The sequence below is a fragment of the Pseudopipra pipra genome, chromosome 5 (assembly GCF_036250125.1).
Source record: "Pseudopipra pipra isolate bDixPip1 chromosome 5, bDixPip1.hap1, whole genome shotgun sequence".
Lineage (NCBI taxonomy): Eukaryota > Metazoa > Chordata > Aves > Passeriformes > Pipridae > Pseudopipra > Pseudopipra pipra.
Genome location: NC_087553.1, coordinates 42233784 through 42256866, shown reverse-complemented (window position 1 = coordinate 42256866; position 23083 = coordinate 42233784). Strand labels below are relative to the sequence as shown.

Below are 23083 nucleotides of genomic sequence, written 5' to 3'. Positions count from 1 at the left end.
CATATTTAATCAGATAATCTCTTCTCTACTTCATCTCCGTATATCTTTATAGAGCAGATGTGACTCCTCCACCTCAATTTCTCACCAGACTTGCTGCAGAGTAATGCTTGCTCTCATTTTCTTTCTCTTGTGGTCCTGCCAGTTTCTTCTTCAGTGAATCTTATTATCCTGTCTGAGCAGCCCCACAACTTTAACAGGTGCACCAGAGGCTACTTCCCTGGACACAATTGCCTACAGTCTGGTGTTTCTAGTTACTTTCTTGGGCAGTAAGAAATGTGCCCGTGACTCCCCCAGGTTATGGCAGGTATGCTTTCTAAGGGAGTACTCGCACTCCCATGCTGGAGAGCTGAGGAGGGATTCCAGGCTTACTCCCATGCCTACGTCTTCTGGCCTACACAAGGCAGCTCCCACATAGCACACAGGATTTTCTGGGCAGTCACTTCTCCCCACACACTATGAAAGGGGAGTGAACCACTAGGACTGCATTTGGCATTAGACACTGCAGTGCTTGTGTTGTAGGGAATAAAATCTTACACTGGGCCAATCTGACATATATGAAAGACAACTTCTGAAGTGTGCTGATAATCTTGTATCTATGCTTCATAGTTTTCTTTATGAAAAGAGATATAAAGTCCTCCTAGTCTAACACAATTTCAAACCAAAGCAAGAAATTTTCCGACAACAAAAAAAATAATCTTGTGCTAGGTGGTTCTATCTTGCTCTGTCCTGACTGCTCAGGGATGCATCAGCTGCTAGTCCCCCAGCTCAGTGTGACTTTGGGACCTGCCCAGAAGGCTCTGGATTTAAGAACTGGCTCTTTGCTCTTCTCCGCAGACTGAACTTGCCATGTCATGTCCTATTGTCATGGGTTTGGGTTTTGAGATTGATTCCTTTTTTCTCTGTAAGTACTTTCAAGTTAGCTTAGAAGGTTTGGGAGGAAGGGAGAGAAAGAGGCAGATAGTAACGGGGTCTTCTGATCAGATTCCCTTCACTAGATGTTTCAGAGAAAAACAGAATGGTTGAGGTTCTAAGGGACCTCTGGAATCATCTGGTCCAACCCCCCTGCTCAAGCAGGGACACCTACAGCTGGTTGCTCATGATGCCAAAATTGGCAGAAATGAGACTGCTCAGAGGCAGTTTTGAGTCTTTAAGCAGCAAAGGTATTTATTTTGAGCAACATTGGGGAACCAGCCAGCTCGCACTGGACAAACTAGCTCCGAAGTTCTCAGTGAAAAGCCAGGTAATTTATACAGTTTTTATGAATGATTACAACATCTATACATGCATATTCATTTAATTTCACAATCTAATTATCATATTCATAATAGGTGGAGTCTAGGCAGAGCTTGAGACGGAGCTGTCCTTTTAGGGGAGTCCTCTGGTGGTCTTTCCGGTCCTTCAGCCTCAAGAGGGTCCTCTTTGTCATCAACTTTTCCTGACTACACACCGGGAGCTTGCAAAACCCCCCCGATTCAGCTCGCTTATCTCCCCGGATGTCCATTCTATCTAATTCATGACTACTAAGTTGTCCTTTCTGTTATCTTTTCAATAGTACAGAACATACGTAGGCAGAGCTCTGGAACAGGGTACCACTTGTCCCTTAACATTAATGTTGCATTCCTCAGAGAGAGGGTCTGTAACATCCCCTGAGAATAGAATTCCAGCATCTCAGAACTCTTGTTTGGTTTCACTCAGGACCATGTCCAAACATTTTCTTATTATCTCTAAGGATGGAGACTCCACAACCTCCCTGGGCAACCTGTGCCAGTGCTGAGTTTAATAAAGTATATGTTCATATTTATACTAAGTTTAGTGCATTTCCTACACTTTATAAAATTAGGTGAGGACTACATCCACATAGAATAAAAAAAACCCAAAAAGTAATATGAAATTAGTGTTCAATATTCTGACTGAGAAGCAATAGTGTCTCACAAAATCTGGTCTTTGTTCTTATGTTACCATACAGTGAAAAAGCTGTACAGAACCGAGTATGATTTGAGAGAGTACTCTTAATTCCATCCTCTCTTAGATGATTTCCCAGGGTTATTTTTTTAGAAGGAGTGATCTACTGCTCAGTTATTTCTCAAAGGTTTCTTAATAGACAATTAGGTGTAAAAACTCAAAAGAGCACAGTCTCAATAGGTACTTGGGCCCATATATAAAATAAATTAACAAAATAAAATAGGGTTTTGATAAAATATAGAAATAGGGTAGAACTGAATACCTATATCCAAGAACTCAATTCAAAGAACACTGCAGCAGCTGGTTAGTAATCCTGAAGGCACCTGGCTTCACTAGCAACCTGCCCATGGACCTTGACAATTTTTGTTTGGTGTAGCTCTATTTTCCCATTATAGCAGAAGGAATTCTACCTGAAAGCCAATGTGGTTTCAGAGCCAATAGGAGTACCACAGACATGGTATTTGTTCTCAGACAACTGCAAGAGAAGTGTAGGGAACAGAACAAAGGTCTCTATGTAACCTTTGTTGATCTCACCAAGGCTTTCGATACTGTGAGCAGAAAAGGTCTATGGCAGATTTTGGAACGTTTAGGATGTCCCTCCAAGTCCCTTAAAATGATCATCTCACTTCATGAGGATCAGCATGGCCAAGTCAGATATGACGATGCACTTTCTGAGCCCTTTCTAATAACCAATGGTGTGAAACAAGGCTGTGTTCTCGCACCAACCGTATTCACAATCTTTTTCAGCATGATGCTCCAAAGGGCCACGGCAGACCTCAATGATCAGGTTGGTATCTACATTCGATATCATATTGATGGAAGCCTCTTCAACCTAAGGTGACTGAAGGCCCATACTAAGACCTTAAATCATCTTATCTGGGAGCTGCTTTACGCTGACAACAACGCCCTCATTGCTCACACAGCAGTAGCTCTGCAGCGTTTAACATCCTGCTTTGCAGACGCTGTTGAGCTCTTTGGGCTGGAAGTCAGCTTAAAGAAGACAGAAGTTCTCTATCAACCGGCACCTCAGGAAGTCTTCCATCATCCCTGTATCACCATTGGCCAATCAGAGCTCAGATCAGTCCAGCAGTTTAATTACCTAGGTAGCCTCATCTCCTTGGATGGTAAGATTGACGGAGAGATAGAGAACAGGTTAGCAAAGGCATACAGTGCTTTTGGAAGACTCCATAAAAGAGTTTGGCGAAATAAACACCTGAAGAGAAGTACAAAGATCAGTGTTTACAGAGCCATAGTGCTGTCTACTCTTTTATATGGATCCGAATCATGGGTCATTTACCACCACCACCTGCAACTCTTAGAACACTTCCATCAACGCTGTCTCCACACAATCCTAAATATCCACCGGTCAGATTATGAGACTAATACATCTGTTCTAGAACAAGCAGCAGTTACAAGTATTGAGGCCATGTTGCTGAGAACACAGCTGCATTGGGCAGGACATGTCTCCAGGATGAAGGACCACCGCCTCCCTAAGACCTTGCTTTATGGTGAACTTGCCACCGGCTGCTGCAAGAGAGGAGCCCCAAAGAGAAGATACAAGGACTCCCTGAAACCACATCTCAGCCTTGGCCATATTGATCAACATCACTGGTCTACTCTGGCCTTCAGTCAGGAGGCCTGGAGACAAACTGTCTATAACACTGCTGCTTCCTTTGAGAACGCACGCAGGATCACTCTTGAGGAGAAAAGACAATGCAGAAAGAATCGTGTCTTGCTGAATATACCACCTAAGGAGTACTTCTGCTGTGCCTTTTGCAACCGGACTTGTCTGTCTCGCAGACAAGTGGCTGGTGGCCTTTTTAGCCACCAGCACGCTTGTAACAAACATGGGTAGAGCCCTTCCCAAATCACGAAGTGATTCCCAAGTTCACGAAGCCTAGCCATGGATTTTCCCATTCATCTGGGATTTCTTGCCTATAAGCAACCAAGCATCTCTTTAAGTATCTTAAGAGGTCAGTCCAAATGGCTGTCTCAGAGTCTATTTAAGGCCCTAAAATAAGCAGAGTCCACAAAACAGAGATGTGAAATTGTGATCATCTAAATCTAGATGAAGGGTATTGTAAACTACTGATATGTGCCAAGATGGTCTGCATATTAGTGGCTTTCCTTACACAAGGTAAAGTCCAAGCCATATGAGAGCAAAATAGCCCCACTTTCTTGTCTCTGTGAGTAGAGAGATGTAAGAATATACTGATAGAGAAAAAAGAAGGAATGGTATTCCATGACTACATGAAGGATGCTTTATAAATTCTATAAATCCTGAAATATTCAGAGAAAAGAAAACAGCTTCTGCATAATTATTCTTGAACTGCAATACTGTAATCTGTATTTAGGAACAATACCAGAAGCACAAAATGCTTGATTGAGGCAAGGCATATTGATGATTGGGAAAAGGAGCTTTATTTTTTAATAAATGTAATTTTAAAAGCAATCAGGCAGAGCCAGTGTTCTTAATTCTACGGTCATACAGTATCACAGGGACATAAGTAAAAACAGTTACTTTGCCAAGCTGAGAGACATGTAGTTGCCAGGCAACATATTATATGCCCTGAGAACATATAACACTGCACATGATTTATTTAGTGCTGCTGCTGTGTCTCCAGATGCTGATACAATTGTATCTAATGCAGATTCTCATAGGCTCAGCCACCACCTGTCTATAACTGTCATGCTGAAACTATTCCTTGGTTTGCCAGCACCATCCACCCATTTGTAAAGCCCATTTGTAAACCTACAGCTTGAATCACTGCTGAACAGTCAGTAATGTGAACAGAAGTTGATTGGGATGGAGCAGTAATGAACTGCATTAAACTCCTTTCATTACTTTTCTTTTAATATGAAATTATCCATCCAAAAATTATTAATATAGGTGGTGGGGTTTATTGTATTTGTGAAAATTAAAATATTTTTTAAATGCTCATATCACAACCCATCATCTTCCCAGAAGCCAGATTCATGGGATATGAAAATCACACAAAAAATGACACCCAGATCTCTCAAAATAATTGTTCTGTGTTTTCAGGTTTCTTGGAAAGAAAGAACACATTTCCATTCTGATCTGTTAGCTTGGGCTAGACTTTGTCATTCACATGGACATGACTTCATCCACTGTCACACTTGAGAACTCATAAAAGAAGGCATCAGCTCCTGTAAAGGTTCAAAAATACCAGTAATCCATGTTATGAAAGCAAACCTACATTGAGTTACATAGGTTCAAATGAATGACATGTCATTTGTGTTGGATTTGTTGCAGTTGTTTGATGTTGGAGAATAATACTTGCAGGATGTAAATATAGGCAACACTCCTTATCTTATTACATCTCGGGCATTGTGATTTCATAGGCCATGCCACCCTACTCCATACGAACAACTGTATTTACATGGCAGTCAACAGGAAATAATTGGTTTGAGTCTTCATGAAAATCTGATCCATGTATGTTAATTTTCTCAGATTTTATACAAATCTTTGCTTCAAATATTTTTACACTGTGAAGAGAGAAGAGAGAATCAGGTACTGCATTCAGGGGGGAAAATAAAATTAAATTTTAAAAAAAAAAGTTGTATGAATATTTTCTGTTTGAGGTTTGGAAGCTTTGGGTTGGTGCCTGCAGTGGCAGTAGCCCTCTGCCCACTTCTTCCCGCTGGAGGGAGCTGTGACATCTGAAATACATCAACAGCCTCGGCAGGAAACTGCCCCGGAGGCCCCCAGGAAGGATTTTCTACACATCTTTTGTCTTACACACTTTTTAAAACTATAAATCACCTTCAACAGATATTATCTTTGGTCAAAATGAACTTTTGAAGTAGTCGGTGTTAACAGAAAGCTTTTTGTTATATGCATGTGTCTGAGAAACAGATTCTGTAAAAATAATTATTCATTTGGAAACAAGCATCCGTGTGTAGTTTGCGATATTTGCCCATCCAATTATTGTGACATTGGGTTGCTGAACAGAAATAACAAAAGGAAGCTATGACTAAGAAACATTCAATCACATGCCAAAAATGAAAGAAAAATTGCTCTTGAACTCCTTACTGATTTTCTTCTGTGTGGGGCACATATTCTTGGACACTGGAACAAAAGCTTAAAAGCTTCACTTTGAAGCCACAGTTGTGAGGCTGAGACCATTATATTTTACTTTTGAACTACTGTGTGTCTCCTGTTGATGAGAGCCAGCAGCCCAAGTGTGCAGAGAGGGTCTGCTGCAACTTGAGGATATGACAGAAAGCCAGATGTAACAATGGACATGGGTACCCCCAGTATTGCCTGCCTCCCAGCCCCCGGTGACTCCAGGAATCATTGGCACCTCAAGATTCAACTGGAGAGGAAGACTGCAGCAAGGAGTGCCTTCCCTGTATAGAATCACACTAGCACCGAATCTTTAAAAGAACAACTTTCATGTTAATCCTTGTCTTTTAAAAATCCAGTGGCAGGAGAAAGACATTGGTATGTCTTTTAATAGAGGGGGACAGCAGGCCAAGAAGCAGGTCTGGATTCAATTCCTTCAGCAGCCTGAAATCTTTCCAGCTGACACCACCCAGCTCACCCTGGAGCGTTCTTGGGCCATGCTAGCAGATGGGATTTTGAGTAAAGTTAAACTGGTATTAAGCAAAATGTAGAAATACTGGGCCTCCTCAGGCTCAGTTTAGTGCCTGTATCCCTTCCTACCTCTATTTGCCGAGGTATCACCATCTTTAGCTGTCTGGCACCCCTCCTGCATAAGTCTGGTTTGTCTTTTTGCCACTGAGAAGGCAAAAGTAGCAGAGGGAAAAAAAGAACTCAGGAAAGCAGCATCACGCTACTGTCAATAATCAAAAGATAAGATGCTACAGAAATAGCATCTTTTTCCACTCTTGCTCCTCTCCACATATGCCCTTCTCTCTGGTAAGGGATCAGCCAGAGGGTAGACCAAGGGACTGAATCAGAGAAATGGCAGTGTGCTGGGTAGACCATTAATAGCCAGGCACTTTTTTAGCCAGATAGGCTGCAGCTGTTTCCACCCCTCTAGCCACATTAATGAATAAGCAGACTATCTGGATGCTTCTGAGAAAAAGAACAAGGCTGACATTTGAAGTGTCATTGCTGGGCTTCAAAATTAATGCCCTTTTGAGATAAATGAGGGCAATTCACAACCTTTAAACTACTGGCACAGACTGAAAGTAGCCCAGAAAGCTGAGATTCCTGGATGGGAAATCTGGATGGCCCATGAAGCCCATAAAAGGATAGCAAGACCAGGAGTTGCATTGCCCTATCTAAGTCCCAAGGGTAAAATCCAGCAGCCTTTATTCATAGAAGCATTCCAATTAAAATCAGATAACAGCAGCCTGATGAAGTACATAGGACTGATTTTTAAAAATGTGATGTTCTTAATTATCTGATGCTGCTTCAAGCAATTTCTTCTCCTTTTAAACTGAACCCAGCTTCTAATGTTCTCCATTCAAAGCCATTAGCATGAGAAGGTCAGGAGTAATGAAGTAGCAGAAGTATTTTGATTTTGGATGAGAACGGATGGAACAAACACAAACAATGCAAGTGGAAAACTAAATCCAAGTTTTGAAACTAAAAGCTGTTTATCAGAGTTGCAATTATCTGCTCATCAAAGACTTTAAATACCACTAACATAGACCCTTAGGTTCACTTTGAAGAGTCCGTGTTGCCGACTCACTGGTGTTGCCTCACCAGGCTTGGAAAGAAAACCCAAATCAAAACTAATCTTAATGCTTCTCTGGACAATATAGCTCTTAAGAGTAAGATAAAGATCCAGAATAATGCTAGTGCATGTAAAGTGGCAGGTGTAAGGCACATACCACTGCCTAAATTTAGGTGTGTGAAGCTTACAAATTAAGCATTCAGCATATTATGTTCAGAAGCAGAATACTAGAGTTTCAAAGGCTACCAACAGAACAAAAGTAGGCCCACAAAGAACACAAACCCTGCAGTGAGGATGTAATGACTTGTATATTTCTTCTCCTTCAAAATGGCAAGACTGCCTCGGTCTCTACTCATTAAGTGAGAGAGTTAGTACTCGGAATTCATTACGCTTTGTAATTACTAATTGGGAAGTGAATAGCAACACCATATAAAGAAAGGATAACATTCTTAACAGTAGAGGATGTAAAGTAGCCTCATCACTTTCTATATGTTAGTTGTGTCATTAGTCCTACTAGCATTGCTCAGAATGAACAAGTTAACGAGGAAACATTAAATGCACTTTGCAACTGTAAAGCTAAAGGACTAAATATTGACATATCAATTATTAATTTCTTCAAACAAAATAGCAATTAGACTAATGTGAGAAGGTTTGGGTTTAGTGCTTTTCTTTCTGCTTTAGAAGAAACACAATGCTTGTTCATGTTCCAGACTCTCTCAGTCCTCCAGGGCCGAAATCTTACCTTATTGAGCCAGAAGGATCTCTTAGCATTTCAAGTCAGTGATTTCACTTGGAAGATTCTTTTTTTCCTGTGATTTGAACAATTCTCCACTGGATTCATATGTATTTCATGCTGAGAGAGCTATTACATGCATTTGAGCCCTGAGATTAGCTCAGTTGATTAGAGCATGGTGCTAATAACGTCAAGGTTGTGGGTTCAATCCCTGTAGGGGCCAGTCACTTAATAGTTGGACTTGATGATCCTTGTGGGTTCCTCCCAACTAAGAATATTCTGTGAATGTGGCAAACTGGCTGTATACACACATGAATGCACACACATATATAAAAAAGGTTACCAAGTGGTTGTTTTCCTGAATCCTCCTTCAGATCACAGGCCAACAGGATTACTTTCCTACATAACTGCAATTAGTAAATGACCAAATGCAGTCTGCATACTCTTAGCTGTGCATTTTATTCAAAGGACTACAAATATTCCTAAAAGACAGTTGTTAACATTCAGCATATTACATTCAGGTTTTATGAAGAGGATATAATCCCTGTCTTATATGACCCCTGGTTATGATAGTAAGGAAAATGGGAACAAAATCCATTCTAAACAAAGTGTCTAAAATAAGTGAATTTCAAATGCCCACTTCTCTTGAAGGAGGTTAAATGACTTAGTTAAATCACAGAATCACAGGATGGGTAAGATTGGAAGAGACCACTGAAGGGCATCTAGTCCAACCTCCTTGTTCAAGGAGGGTCCCCTAGAACATGTTACTGAGGATTGTGTCCAGACAGCTAGTTTTTGAATATCTCCAGAGAAAGAGACTGCACAACCTCTCTGGGCAACCTGTTCCACGGCTCAGTCACTCTCACAGTAAAGAAGTTCTTCCTCCTACTCAGGTGGAACTTCCTGTGCATCAGTTTCTGTCTGTTAACTCTTGTCCTATTGCTGGGCACTATTGAAAAGAGCCTGGCTCCATCCTCTTGGCATTCTCCCTTCAGATACTTATATACACATTGATGAGGTCTCCTCTCAGTTGTCTCTCCTTGAGGCTTAACAGGCCTAACTCTCTCAGCTTCTCCTTGTAAAAGAGATGCTCCAGTCCCCTAACTGTCTTTGTAGCCCTCCACTGGACTCGCTCCAGGAGCTTCATGGCTCTTGTCTACTGAGGAGCCCTCATTTGAATTGGGCATATGACTTCAGTTGCCTAAATTAAGGTGTGTAATTATGTCCAAAAGAAACTCAGTTCAACAGACAAAAAAAAGCAACCTGAGGGGTACATAGTAAAGTCTATGGCTTGAAAATGGTCATGGACTCTGGCATAGCATGAATTTAAAGCATATTATCAATTCTACATACTCCACCTGTAGACACTCTTACTGTGAAGTAAGAATGCCTTCTCTTCCTTTATTCTGCTTCTGGAAGAAATTGTGTTCATGTGTCCTTACAATCAATACACCTGTGTCAGTGTGCTGGTGTAAAGGTAAACCGGCAGGAGAAATGAACCCAACTCAAAAGAGATTATAAGTCAGAATTCCAATTTAATAAAAATAATGCAATAAATACAATTATACAGATGAACAATTGGTTTTAGCCCACAAAAACCCAGATGTATAACCCAGCACCTTGGGGCATGAACAGAATGTTGTTCATTGGCCCCCATGCTGAGCCCCACATGGTCCCCTGAGTCCAAAAGTAAAAGGAGAGGAAAAAACCCGTTGGTGCGAGTGATGGTCGCAGTCCAGTTGAGAGTGGTGGTCACAGTCCAGTTGAGAGTGGTGGTCACAGTCCGGTTGACAGTAGTGGTCGCAGTCTGGTCAAGGTTCTGGTCCTCCTCTGGATCCTACAAGTGGTACCAGAAGTCCCAAGACCCCAAGATTGTATACCCTCAGGTTCAGGCAGGAATGCCCAGTACCTCCCCCAGGGCAGGGAGTTCCACAGTGGGTGATTGTGGGTCATGGGTGTGAGGACAGGAACATCCTCCTATCTCACAGGCCTCTTAACACCCAGCATATAGCCTGAGGGGTCAGGTGTGCTCTGGGCAGCTGCTGCAAATGGTCTATTGTTAAGTGTTTCTGGGAAATGACACAGAGGGTGTAGAATATACAGTTTAGGTTACACCCACACAGTGATGAACTGGTCCCAGCTGTTCTAACTAGGACAGTCAGTGGTCAGAGTACTATTCCTGGAAATTAAAGGTGAGTGACAGCTTAGGCTCACAGAGAAACACAGGTGAGGGAAACATCTCTCCTGAACTACTGAAGTTTGGGCAGCTTTTGATCCTCATTTCATTGCTGTGAAGGTCCATCTGAATGCTTTAGAGCCACTCACTTTCAGGTCAGCCAGGGTGAGGTCCCGGCTCTTCTGCAGCCTGTGACAAACCCCATAAGCCCAGATTTCATCTCCATGTTTCAGGAGTTTATAAGCATAGAGCAGCATTAAGTGCCGCACTGGTTGGGGGTAGGGGAGAGAAAAAAAGCCTCACTGGTTTTTACATTGCAGATAAGCAACTGTATTTGCTAAAATAATCTCATTCCAAAGAAAATAGTTTTGCTTCTATAGAAATGCATCTTATCAGTGACAAACATTTGAACAAGCCCTTTCAATGATGCCTCTAACTGATGTTTCAATAATAATCAAATGTTCCATTGTTTCAATTAAAGCTTGGTCTTTCACTTAGAGACTTACTGTCCAATTTTAAAATTACTAATTGACTACAATTATAAAGAAAGATGAATTATTTCTGTCTTGTCTTCAGACTAAAAAAAATTGGTGTAGGGTTTTATTGTTTAAGGGGGTTTGTGCATTTCATTACCTGCTCACAGAGAACAGCTCGGTGATATTCCAGCAGCCAGCTGTATGGACTATTTTTATTAGCAGCACAAGAAAGCAAATACTGCACAGCTCATCAGGCTGTGTAAATGAAATGTAATAGTGAAGTTCTCAAGCAAGCAGAATGCCCGCGTTATTCCCTTTTTGCACTAAGTGTATGAAGTACTGCAGGAACTGCTCTCTGTATAAATACATCTCTGTTCTATCATACATAATTCAGGTTTTCCAGTTCCCCAATGGAGTAGATTATCTAACTCCATACACTGAGGTACGGTCCACAAACCCTGCACCAGTACTGTATCACAACAGTACTGTACTACACTGCATTATTGATACAACTCTGTCTCTTGCCAGAATATATGTGCCCTCAATCAGCTTTATCTTAATACTTTTTAAATGTCTATCACATCCTCCCTGCCAAGACCTGAATATGCTCTACAAGAAATAAGTTAGAGTTCACAGAACAACACTGGATAAACATGACTTCTCAAGCATTAGCCAAGAGTGCAAAGGGGTTCACATAACAAGACTGTTCCACAGCTCTAGCACTGGCTGCTCTTGAAATTGATGGGAACTCCGTGGGGACCTCTTTAGGAACAGGTCTCAAATGACAAGCATTTCTATAATAATATTCTGTGTCCTGTAAGTCACCTCAAACATGGCATTGCAGAGCCCAGGCAGGGTCTGTTCCTGTGCAATCACCATTCTCACAATGGGATTGCAGGCTGTGTAAATCAGTGCGGAATTGAGTCTGGAGACTTGAGCTGCCATGAACATCTTAAAAGAAGATTACACGCATGTAATAATGCACAATCCTTTGCCAATCCCTAAAGAAGGATGGGGGGTGGAAGGGGAGGGGTGGGGGGAGAATAGGGACAGGGGGCCGGAATCAGATTTCTCAGCCAGCTCAATCCTGGTTGTCCTGGAGTCCAACTCTAACTCAGGGATCCGGGATCTGTGCAGCTTTGAGCCCCGCACATGCAAGCCTGGGTCACTGGTCCATCCTTGCTTGGCGGTCCTGCCATGGACACAGCCCTGAGCCAAGCAACTGAATGCAGGGTGATCAATCTGCAGAGCCAAAAGATGATTTCTGCATCTTCACGGGCAATTGCCTTTGCAGAGTAACAGAATTGCTCCATCTGCAGCCTCGGGTTTGGCTCTGTGGAGCTAGGCCCATCCTCTGGCTACATGATCATGGTGTAGGCATTGGTGTTCAGCCTTCCTCTGCACCCTTCTCCTGGGCAGTCTTTCCCAGCATAGGCTCAGTGGCAAGAGGGGGCTGTGTCCTTCAGTGCCCAGGAGAGGAGGAGGGTGGTCTACACATCCAGCCACATCTTGGGCATGGTTTACATGCAGGTCCTGAGCAAAGGAGAAAGGGACTGGCCTGGCTGCAGGTGTCAGCCTGCACAGCCTCATGCAGGGACCTGACCACTGTTCCCTGTCTTCACTGTTTGCAAAAACACTGTGCTCTGACAGACCAGGCAAGACTTACAGCTAACCTGCAGTTAGTGCAACATGTCTCCAGGGACCATGTCCTACTGTCTTGCAAATCAGCCAGTCCCCAGCCAAACAGATGGACTGGAACATCCAAGACGCAAGATGTTGGCATCAAAGGTTGAGATGAAAATGAGAGTGGTTGGGATTACAGAGATAACTGCTCTTTTGAGGCTGGGCCTTTTATTCAAGGGATGTAATTTGACCATCCAACTTGGGAGTTAAATTGGTTTCAGACAATAACCCCCTGTACTAAGATTGCTTTAGGTGGTCTGAACTGGGATCATTGCTGGAAAAAGATTGTGCTGGGAGGGCAAGAGGAAGAAATGTAATAAAACTACAGAGAACACCACATGAAGAGGGAAAGGGGAACAGGAATCCTGTTACCCTGATCCTGTAGCAGGGAGAGCATGATACCTAATAAAACGGAAAGACGAGCTTTAAAGTACAGATGTACACTTACTGCTGAAATGCAGAGGTGTGAAAGTGAGTGACTGTAACACCAAGTCAATGTGTTTATAAGAATTAAATATAAACAGAAGCAAGAATGTCTGCATGAGTACAGTTAACTGTGCCATTGCCCTCCAAGTGCCAGGTCCCCAGCCAAATTACTGGGTAGCTGGCTTGAACTTTCCCAGTAGCAGATGATCCCACCATTCCCTCTTGTTTGTCTTGAAGACTCAGGTCCTGGCAGTGCTAGGACTAGCTGTCCAGGATAGGATCTCTGGGCATTTTCACCACACAAATCATACAGCAGTTATCTTCGGAAACTCCTTATGAATAGTGTGCAATTTTGCTTAATCACTCCTAGACATACCTGACATCAGTGAAGCTCTCTGTGCCTCCAGAAAGTCCACTGCCTGCCTTTAACATCCTCAGAGCTGACCTCCCTGCAGCCCAAAGTCTGCAGCTGCGGCCTCGGGGCTTGGTTTTTGGCTTTGACCCATGAGTGACAGCCACATTCTTTGCTCATCACAAGCCAGCAGTGTCCATCACTCTGCTTTTTCAATGTTTTTTTTTAGAAAACTCTTCTCTGGCTACGGCTTGTGCAATCTGAGTCACATCTGATCCCTTTTGCATGGGATTCCCAAGCTTACAGCCAGGGACCTTGGAGAAGTGTGGCTACCATCCCTGTGAACCACTGTGCTCGACTCCTGGCACGCATGGCCTCAACTGCACCTGCAGAGCTGGCAGCCAGTTCTCATCGTCTGCAGCTTCCAAGGTCTGAGCCAAGTTCCAGCTCTGCAGGCAGAGGAGGCTGTCCCCACCACTGCTGGAGGCACTCAGGAGAAAGGGCATGCCTGGGTCACCTATGCCTTTTGGCAACTTGCCCCATGCTCCCATTTTCAGCTATTCCTGTCCTTCAGGACCACCTTCTTCCTTTTTCACAGCCCCAGCTTTGTAGCAAGGGCTGCACACCATCCCTTGCTGGGCTGGAGTCCTTCTAATGCCCTGTCAGACAGGGCCAGCCTTGATGGGTGCCATCCACAACAGTTCAGCGGAACAGCATTTTGGGTGGCCTCCCGTCTTGCTTTGCTTGTTTCCCATAGGAGCTTGTGGGGAATGCACCACATAGGCACGCTGGCACTCCTGCCCTCGAGAACAAGCTGCGTGCGAAGGGGAGCTCCATGCGATCAAGGACGGTGGAGGCGGCTGTGCTGAGGGCGCAGACCTCCCCTCGGTGCTGCTATGCCCTGGTCCCGCTGGGTCCTGGTCCTCAGGCACGCCGGTGCAGCCGCGGTCCCTCCCGCCCAGCACAGCCATGCCCTGCCTCCGGAGACACCGGGGAAGAATACGGGGTCCCCAAAGGACACATGTCCCCTCCGGCCTCCCCCCTCCCCGCGCGGTTTGGAGCTGAAGGCAGCAGGGGACTTCAACTTTCCACGCCGCATCAAAGGCCTTCTGTCACCGTACCGCGACCTTACACCCCCGTTCCCTGAGGGGGCCCGGCCACCATATGTCCAATGCGGGTGGCGGGGCGGGGATCTCCCTCCTCCCGCCCGAGCCCGAGCCCCCGGGCCTCCCGCCGCGGACCGGCCAGGGCAGGCAGGCGCTGAGCCCGCGGGGCCCGCCCGCGGCGCCCGACGGCCGCCAACGCGGGGGAGGCGGAGCGGGCGGACACAGCGAGCGAGGAGCGGAGGCGGGCGGGCAGGCAGGAAGGGAGGAGACAACGGCGTGAGGGCGGGGAGAAGTTTATTCCCGGAGACACCTCTCCAGGGCGCGGCGGCGGAGTCTTCCCGAGTAGGCGGCTGCTCGGTCCGTGGGCTTGGGACATGCGCCGCGGCGCTGCCGGCCGGGGTTAGTCACGGCAGGGTGCCGGTCCCGAATTCCCACCCAGGCCAGCGCGGCGGCAGCAGTAACTAGTGCCTCTGGCGTACGGACCGAGCGCGGCCGCCTCCCGCCCACCGCCCTCTCCCTGCTTCCCTTCCCCTCTCCCGGGCGCGCGAGGAGAGATAACAATGGTGGGGCGCAGCCGCCGGGCCCCCGCCCTCGCCTAGTGGAAGCTGGTGCCCCGCGGCAACTGCTCCGCCGCCCCGCCCTGCGGCGGCCCCGGGTCGCGGACCGCGTTGCTGCCGGCGGCGCTGCCGGGAGGCGATGGTGCCCGCGCCGGGGTTAGTCTGATCGCCGCTCCCCGCCTCGCCGCCTCCGGTGCCGGCGGCGCTCCCGCGAGGCCAGCGCCCGCCGCCGCCCCGGCCGCGCTCCTCGGGCTTGCGGCCGTCTGACCCAACTTGGGAGCTCCTCCAGAAAAGCAAGAGTAATTAGTGATAATAATAATTTAAAACAAGGGAAGAAGCAGAAGAAGCGAGTGGATAATGTCAACACCGAGCAGATTCAAAAAGGACAAAGAGATTATAGCGGAGTATGAAAGTCAAGTGAAAGGTAAGCGCGGGGCGGCGGCGGGAGAGCCCCCGCGGGAGTGGGGCGTCCTGTGCCAGCCCCTTCCCCGGGCAGCCAGCCGAGCCCCCAGCGCTGCTCGGGCGGCCGGTCCCAGCTGCCCGAACTTCGTGGCGGAAGGAAGCGAGGAGGGGGCGGCGGGCGCTGCCCTGCGAGCGCCGCCGGTGGGTGCGAGGGGCCGGGCGGCAGCGGCGGCGGCTTGTCCGCTGCCCAGCCCCGGCCGAGTACCTTCTCTTCCTCCACCGACTTCGGTAACACGGGGGTGGGGGGAAGGGGGAAGGACAAAAAAAAAAAAAAAAGGCTTGGCAATTACTGAAGCGAGAGACAATAGTAAGCCATACCCCTTTCTTGAGGCACATGGCTGGTGTCCCCCACCCTCCCCTCAGGGCTGTAGTTTCTGTGCTGGCCTGTAAGATGGCTAATAAAGAATTATCCTTGATTATTGAATGAACCCATTCAGCCATCCCAGGAAGTATTTCAGCCTCGCATCTCCCGGCTGTATTGCGTCCAACTATTGTGCCAAGGACAGCGTCGGTAGATCCTGGCTTGAACTACCGGCGCTTCCAGAGCCTCGAGTTTCCTCGCCTATCGTTTTCCCTCTGCCGGTGGCTTGGGCGAAACAGAGATTGGGGAAGTAGCGACATGGGCAGTGGGGTGTGTGTCTCTTGGTGTGCGTCCTTTTTTTCTGGGTGCTCTCGGGGAAAATATTGCATAATACACAAATTGCAGTAAATCCGAGGATGCATGCAAACCTTAAATGCAGTGTTTAAAAAGCTATGCTACACCTGAGCTCTGTTTATTAAAATGATGCGGGTGTGCTGGTCACATAGGGTGTTTCCTCCTTGATGCTTCCCACGGTCTGCAATGTGCAGAGATAGAGCGTGCCCTCACGCAGGTCCATGGGCTTCGGAAACAGCCTTCGTGCGCCATGTGGGCAAAGGGCTTCTAAGCGAGGCATCTGAAACAGTATGGGAGGGACCACTCCTCAGCTGTTCAAATGTTTATTGACTTTGTATAATTGCACAATATTTTTTCCTCTTACTTGATCCTATGAGATGAATTTTTAAAGACAATTCTTGGAGTTTTGTTGGGGTTTTTCCTCTTAAAAGGAAAGAGGTAATTTTGAGGGTTTTTTTTCTTCTGAAGCTTAACTTTTTGTGAAAAATACCTGTCACCTGTCGTTTTGGGTCCAGGAAAGGATCTAGGCTTGAAATACGAGACCTACCAGACAGGTGGGCAGTGAGGGGTCTTCTCTGAGCTGGCGGGGAGGCCATGCTTCAAGTGTCTATCTGATACGGGCAAGACCAAGACAGCTCCGGCATAGCTGGTGGATTCACTGCCATCGAGCCCTTGGAGGATTGGTGCTTTTGCCTCTCTGTGGAGATGGTGCAGATTTGTCTTCATCACTGATCAGAAAAAATGTTCAAGATCTTAAGCTCGTTGCAGATGTGCAGACTGTTCTTTGCCTCCTCCTAACTTGATTGTTGCAGGCTGAGCCTTTATTTTCTGCAGCCAGTTGCTATGTAAGTCATTCTTCTCTTTTGAATAATGAAGAAAAAATACCATCCCTTCAGCTACATAGATCATTTCAAAAGACATTGAAGATTAACGTATAAAGTACCTTTGATAACTTGGCTCTCCTTTGGTGTCATGGTCCCCCATCATAATTGCAGAGGGAGGTGGTGGTTGTAATTGTAGTTTAGTAGAAATTTTAACTTGCTTTGCTCCTTTGTGGTGGTCTGGGGTGTGTTCACCTGAGTTGTTGATTAGCAGCTGTTTGAAAAAGTATGCTGGGCTTGCAACTGTAGCCAGAGATGATTTTTCTTTAACCAGCATCACAGCAATTGTATTTCACATGGTATGAACTGTTTGTACTAAGACATGTCTGCTTGAGAAATGTCTTTTACAGTGATACTGTAAAAAAGTAGTGATACCACTGCGTGATACCTTGAAAATATTTTTTATATTGAGGGGTTCAAGGGCTAAGGAATCAGTCCTAATCAGCCAGCAAGGTAACTTTAAGGGAATGTAAATGCAGGAAAGTCAGATCCCTGTATACTGCTTGGAATTTCGTATATTAAGATAGGAGAGAGGGTGTGGCCAAACAGCTTGTGCTGCTTGTGATTTATGGTGCTTACAATGCCTAGCTGATTTCTCACTGCTGATGTGTTTAGTTGCCTGAAGGATGTGCACAATTGGTCAGCAAACTGGCCATTTGAGGTCCTCTGGACAGGCGTGCACAGAGCAGTGTAACACCACATGTATCCCTTACCTTGTTGTGGGAGTGCATTGAGCTCAGCTTGCTGATCATCAGCCTGATGGATTCAGAAACTGACACTGATGTGTGCATTTGTAAATCCCGTCCTAAGATATCTGAATATTGATACTGGAGGAAGAGGAGGCCATAACATATATGGCCTATAGGGTATGTATATGGTGCCATATTTGGAAATGAGGATTTAACATTCCCATTCTTCACATAGCTCTTCTGTTCTTAACCCCTCAAATAGGAAGCAGTAACAGATGTTAATTGTTCTGCCTGGTTCCTGAGTGGTGTAAACTGATATCTTCTCTTTGGATTTTTAGCAGTATCACTAGATTGGCTCTTGCTTTAGTGGAGGTCATACAGGAGCAGTAGAAAGCCTGCAAATGTTACCTGTTTGTCAAGCCGAAGTGGACAAAGTACTTCTGACTTGCTGGGCAGAACATTTTAATACATATTTTTTGCAACATCCCTGTTCTTCAGCCTAACTTCTGTCAAGAACTATCCCAATTGTAGCGGTAAGGTAATTGTGTTCACTTCCCTGCACATCATATCGAAAGCAGGGTATTTCTTATGGATGTCTTAATACTGAAGTTAGATCTGTCTAGCTGAATACTTATACCTATTGTTTTGGGGGATGTAAGAATATTATGGTGCCATAGGTACCTTACTTTGTAGACATAAAGGTGCCTGGGAAGTAAAATAATTAATAAAGTATCCCTGATCATCCAAAGTATCAGTTGTATCTGTTTGTTTTTCTGAAGGATGTGATAATTTTATAGGCCCTCTAAAGTCATTAGAGGTAGTTTTAGCAACCTTGCAACTGGGGTGGGTGATGGAACTAGAGCTAGAAGGTGGACAGATACTTTTTAGATGAGCAACAGACTGGTAGTATAGTTCTGAGCCAACTATTAACTTTTTGCTATATGACCCTGCTTAGATTAATACACAGCATTCCTTAACTCTAAGCTCAATTGACTATAGTAGCCTATTATTTTATGTTTTGTATTCTGACAACCACCTGCTCCTTGGTACCACTGATAATGTCAAGTTGTGTCTGTTGATAAAGTTACTGAGCAGTTGTTGATAAAGTTACTGAGCAGTCCACAGCAGTGAAGAGATACTAGAGCATCCTCTGATGGCTGTGTGGGTGTCTTGAGTATGGTAAAGGGTGTGTTAGCGAGATCTTGAATACCTGTCTCACTTCACAAATTTATCCCTCTGAAGAAGAAATCTGTTGTAGTAGTGGAGGATTGGGAATGTACTGCTTCATAGCCTTATGATCATTCAAGCATTAAACTGACATTACCTTCTTAAGACTTGTAACTGACCTTCCATGCACAGGAGAAATGTTCTTTGAATAGGCAAACATCGTACTGACTAATTATCGGGGCGTGTCTATTCAGTGAGATCCTCTGTATGGTTTGAACTGTTGAGAATCTTTGGAGTTTAACAGTCTTTTGGCCTTCTTATGCAACAGGATCTCCAACTGCAGTGGGCTGAGGGAAGAGCTACTTAGATGCTTCCTTTTTCCGCCTTCATTTTTTACTTGGAATTGGCTTGTAAATACAAGCCCAAAAGCAGTTTGGAAAAGAAGACGTTTCCTTAAAATCAATATTTTTATAGTCTTCTTCGGAACAAAATACTCCTGTTTTTCCACCAGAAACAACTTGATAGCAGTCTGTATTACATTGCCTAATTAATTTTTGTGGAAAATGAAAATTCTGAATTGTGAACCGAATTTCAGCTTCACATTAAAAACAACACTAGAAGCTTCTCTGAGAAAATGCTGAGTTCTGAAGTACAAATTGGGTTGTCATTTTAGTAAACTGATAGCTATTTTGAAAAAAATCTTTGTAATGAAACATTTGGTACCTTGGACAATGTCAGAATTCTTGAGGTTTATTTCAAAAAGAATCTGGTGAATAGATGCCAGTTTCCAAAGTTCAAGTTTATCGTGTGGTTTAGTAGAAATTTTTCTGGTCCAAGATCTTGACCACACACAGAACTTTGTCTGATACAGAAAAGATATTGTTCTCTATGCTGTTTTTCAATTGGAGTTACATACTGTGTAATGAAGGCTAGTTCTTTACCTTTTTCAGCCATTCTTCCTGCTCTCTGATCCTTCCTTGCAGAGTACAGACTTCAGTTGTCTAGGTAAATGTTAATGAGTTTGCAGTTGACTATGTAGCAGAAAGGGTTATCTGTAATTTTAGGTAGTTCAGTCGTAAACCAACCAGGGGGTTTCTCTGGTTGATTGGGTTGGAGTTTGAGTTGTTTTGTTTTTTTTTTGTTAACCAGCATCTTCAGTACTCTTATTATTCTCACAGCTTTCTTGGAATGGAAGCTAAGAAACTTGGTTTAGTACAACACTGTGCACCAAATTATTTAGAGCATGGGGGAGCCCTACAAAAAGCCTGCTTCCCGAAGGTCATGATTGAGGAACTTGAGATGTTTTGGTTTCGTAGTCTTTCTGTATAATTAAAGAAGAAAATGCCTTTTCTTGATACCATTTGAAAATATGGCTAAGAGTCAGGAAAGTACACTTTCTTTTTCCTGGTTTGACCACACAGCTGGTATGTCCCTGCACCACAGTGAAGCCGCATGTATTGTTTTACTTCAGTTTAAAGGTGAATGAAGTCTTGATGGCTATAGCACACGTGAAAAGGTAAGCACTGAATGGATTGTCTGAAGAGTGTTTCTTTCTGGCAGTATGGCAATCCTAATGCATACTCAATGTGTATGTTTTGTGCATATTTGCATATTTTTGTTAGTCTCTAAGAAAGTTTTAATTCACTTCTGACTCTGAAGCAGTTTGGAAACTTTTTAGGATCACTTCTCTGAGGCTTTATTTTTCCTTTCCAAATGTACTTCCAGTGCAGTTTTGCTGTTGCAGAGTGATGCTCTAAATCACGCAAAGGTTCATTGAATTTCCTGCATTATCTTCTATTGGTCACTTTTTTATGAACTGAAGTTGCTAATAAAATTAAACTTATAACTTTGAAGTGGTTGCAGTAAGGCAGAATGGGATCCAAATTTCTTCCCATTCTCTGCCTCAGATTTCACTTGGGTTAGGTTTTGCCTTTTGTGAAAACTGTTCTTCTTGTCAGTCAGAGGTGATGGATGGTAGTGCTGGAAAAAAGTGGGTCAGTGCTGTTGAGACTGGATAAGAAATCCCCTGCTGACCATTACACAGCCTGTTAGAAATCACTGACCATGACTTGACAGCGCAGCCTGTGTAATCTCTGTTTTGGACAGGGATGGACGTGGGGGAGAGCTCAAACGGAGCCAGGCAGGTGTCAGTGAAAGATCCTATGGTGCTTGTTCTTCCTTTTATCTTTTTTTTTCAAGCCCTTGTTATATCTACCTGTCATACTATCCCACATCTAACCTTTCTGGTCTCCCTGGTGGAAACCGCTGCTACTTTAGCCTGTATTAATCCCTATTAGAGTCTAATCTACTCTTACTGCTTGGCTTTCACAGAGTAAAATAGGCTTTGGAGTGTGGAGGTTTGTTTTAGTGTGTGAGTGACTAGGCTAAATGTGTACCAGGGCTTCCTGTGTTCTGGGTGCTGCCCCCTCTGCTTCCTGCAGGTTTTTGCCTCGTGGCAGCATTTCCTCTGTGACTGGCTTCTCCCACCTTGCCACGTACTGACCCAACCCTTTCCAGGGTTCTGCCGTGTGCTCTCCGCTCTGAGCTATCTGGGCTGATGTGAACAAGTGCTGACCGTCTCTGAGGCAAGTCTGGCTGACCTTGCTCTATGCTGGTCAGCCTGGGAGCTATGAGTCATGAATGGCCTGTTGTGCCTGAAATGATTTTGTCTTTTCCTTCCCCACTCTTTGTTTCTCAGGCACAATGCCACACACCCTGAGGTTCAAGAGATTGTGGGGGTATGTGTGTCTGTACATATGTATGCATGTGGAAGAAGAGCAACAGCTGAAAACTGGAGGCAGTGATTGAAGGTGCAGTGACTGACATCACTGCTTGTGTACCACTAACAGGGATGAGGCTGGTGGCCTAAGCAATGCCAGATAGGATGAAGCACAGAGGACCATAGCTGAGAGCACGGGACCGTCTCTTGGGTAAGACGCAGAGCTGTCTGCACAGGAAGACTGCTTGCTGCGTGTCTTTTACATTACCAAGGCTATATCTGGCACCAAATCCAAAGGAGTTGGTTATCGCGGCTTTTTCCTTTGTTTCCAAGACTTAAACAACTGCAGACTGTTCTGGCCATTTGTGTGGTGGCTTGGTCCTATGGGAGTGCTCTAAAACAAAAAATTCACTTTGATCTGTTGTACTGGAGCCATAATCCTGAGGCACTACTTCCTCTGGAATCTAGTGTTTTCTGCAGCTTGTTGAAGTTATCCTAAGTGTGTCACAAGTCAGTTACAGCCACCTGGTAGGCTAAAGGTAGTGTATTACATTTTACCTATGCTCTACCTGCTAATTCATCCTGTCCAGACAAAGCACTCATATTCTTGAGCCATTTTCTGTTAGCTTTAGCTTAGTAACTGATCAAGGAAAATCTCTTCCAGAACTTCTTCTGTCCCCTCTGTTCATGTCACTGTTTCTCAGACATATATCTATATGAATTTCAAGATGCAGTATTCAGTCTTGCATCATACAACCCGCTGGACCTCGATTTTACCTGAGCTTACTGTTTGATAAATCCTGAGATTGAGATGCAATCTCATTATGGAAAATGACGAGTGTTTTGGAAATAACCCCAAGCAAATCTAATGTTCTGTTTCTAAGAACTGTAAGAATTAGTTTGTATATGGGCATGACCATGACTTCATATTACTCTCTCGTAGTCAGTGAATGCAGACATTATAATGAACAGTTTGTCTTCTCTAGAAGGGTTACATGCTTGTTTTTAGTTCATGGTTGGCACAATAAAATAATCCTGGCTTTAGGTGCCCATTTATGAGGTAGGTGTTGCAAGTAGGAAGGGAAAAACCACTAAATGCTCTCACAAAATGTTGTGGAGAAAGTCTGTGATTATGATTTGAGTCTGTAATAATCGTATCTGTGAAATGAGTTGAAGGTGACCTGTGTCATTTACTTCAAACTCTATCCAGTGCAGGACAGTGCAGTTGATCCGACTTTAATGAAGTCCCTCCTAAGGCATGTGGGTTCTTTACCTGTGTTTACCTTGATCATAGCATCTGGGGGGTTGATTTTAATTAGAGTGGTGAGAAGGGTGAAAAAAAATTCTTTGTCTATTTATCTAGAAGAAGT

The 23083-nt window shown here is 44.6% G+C and overlaps 1 protein-coding gene across 3 annotated transcripts in view; it reads left to right on the top strand.

The window, feature by feature from the left end:
- Nucleotides 1-14901: 14901 nt before the first annotated feature.
- The window catches only part of SRGAP1 (SLIT-ROBO Rho GTPase activating protein 1), a 139295-nt gene continuing 131113 nt past the window's right edge, over nt 14902-23083 (top strand). The window contains exon 1 of one of the 3 annotated variants that reach the window (XM_064655789.1): nt 14902-15564. In XM_064655789.1, the coding sequence (XP_064511859.1) occupies nt 15498-15564 (67 nt within the window). In that variant the 5' untranslated portion in view covers nt 14902-15497. Of the gene's footprint in view, nt 15565-16216; nt 16234-23083 lie in introns of those variants that run through there. The other 2 variants (XM_064655790.1, XM_064655791.1) reach the window with 2 other exon arrangements.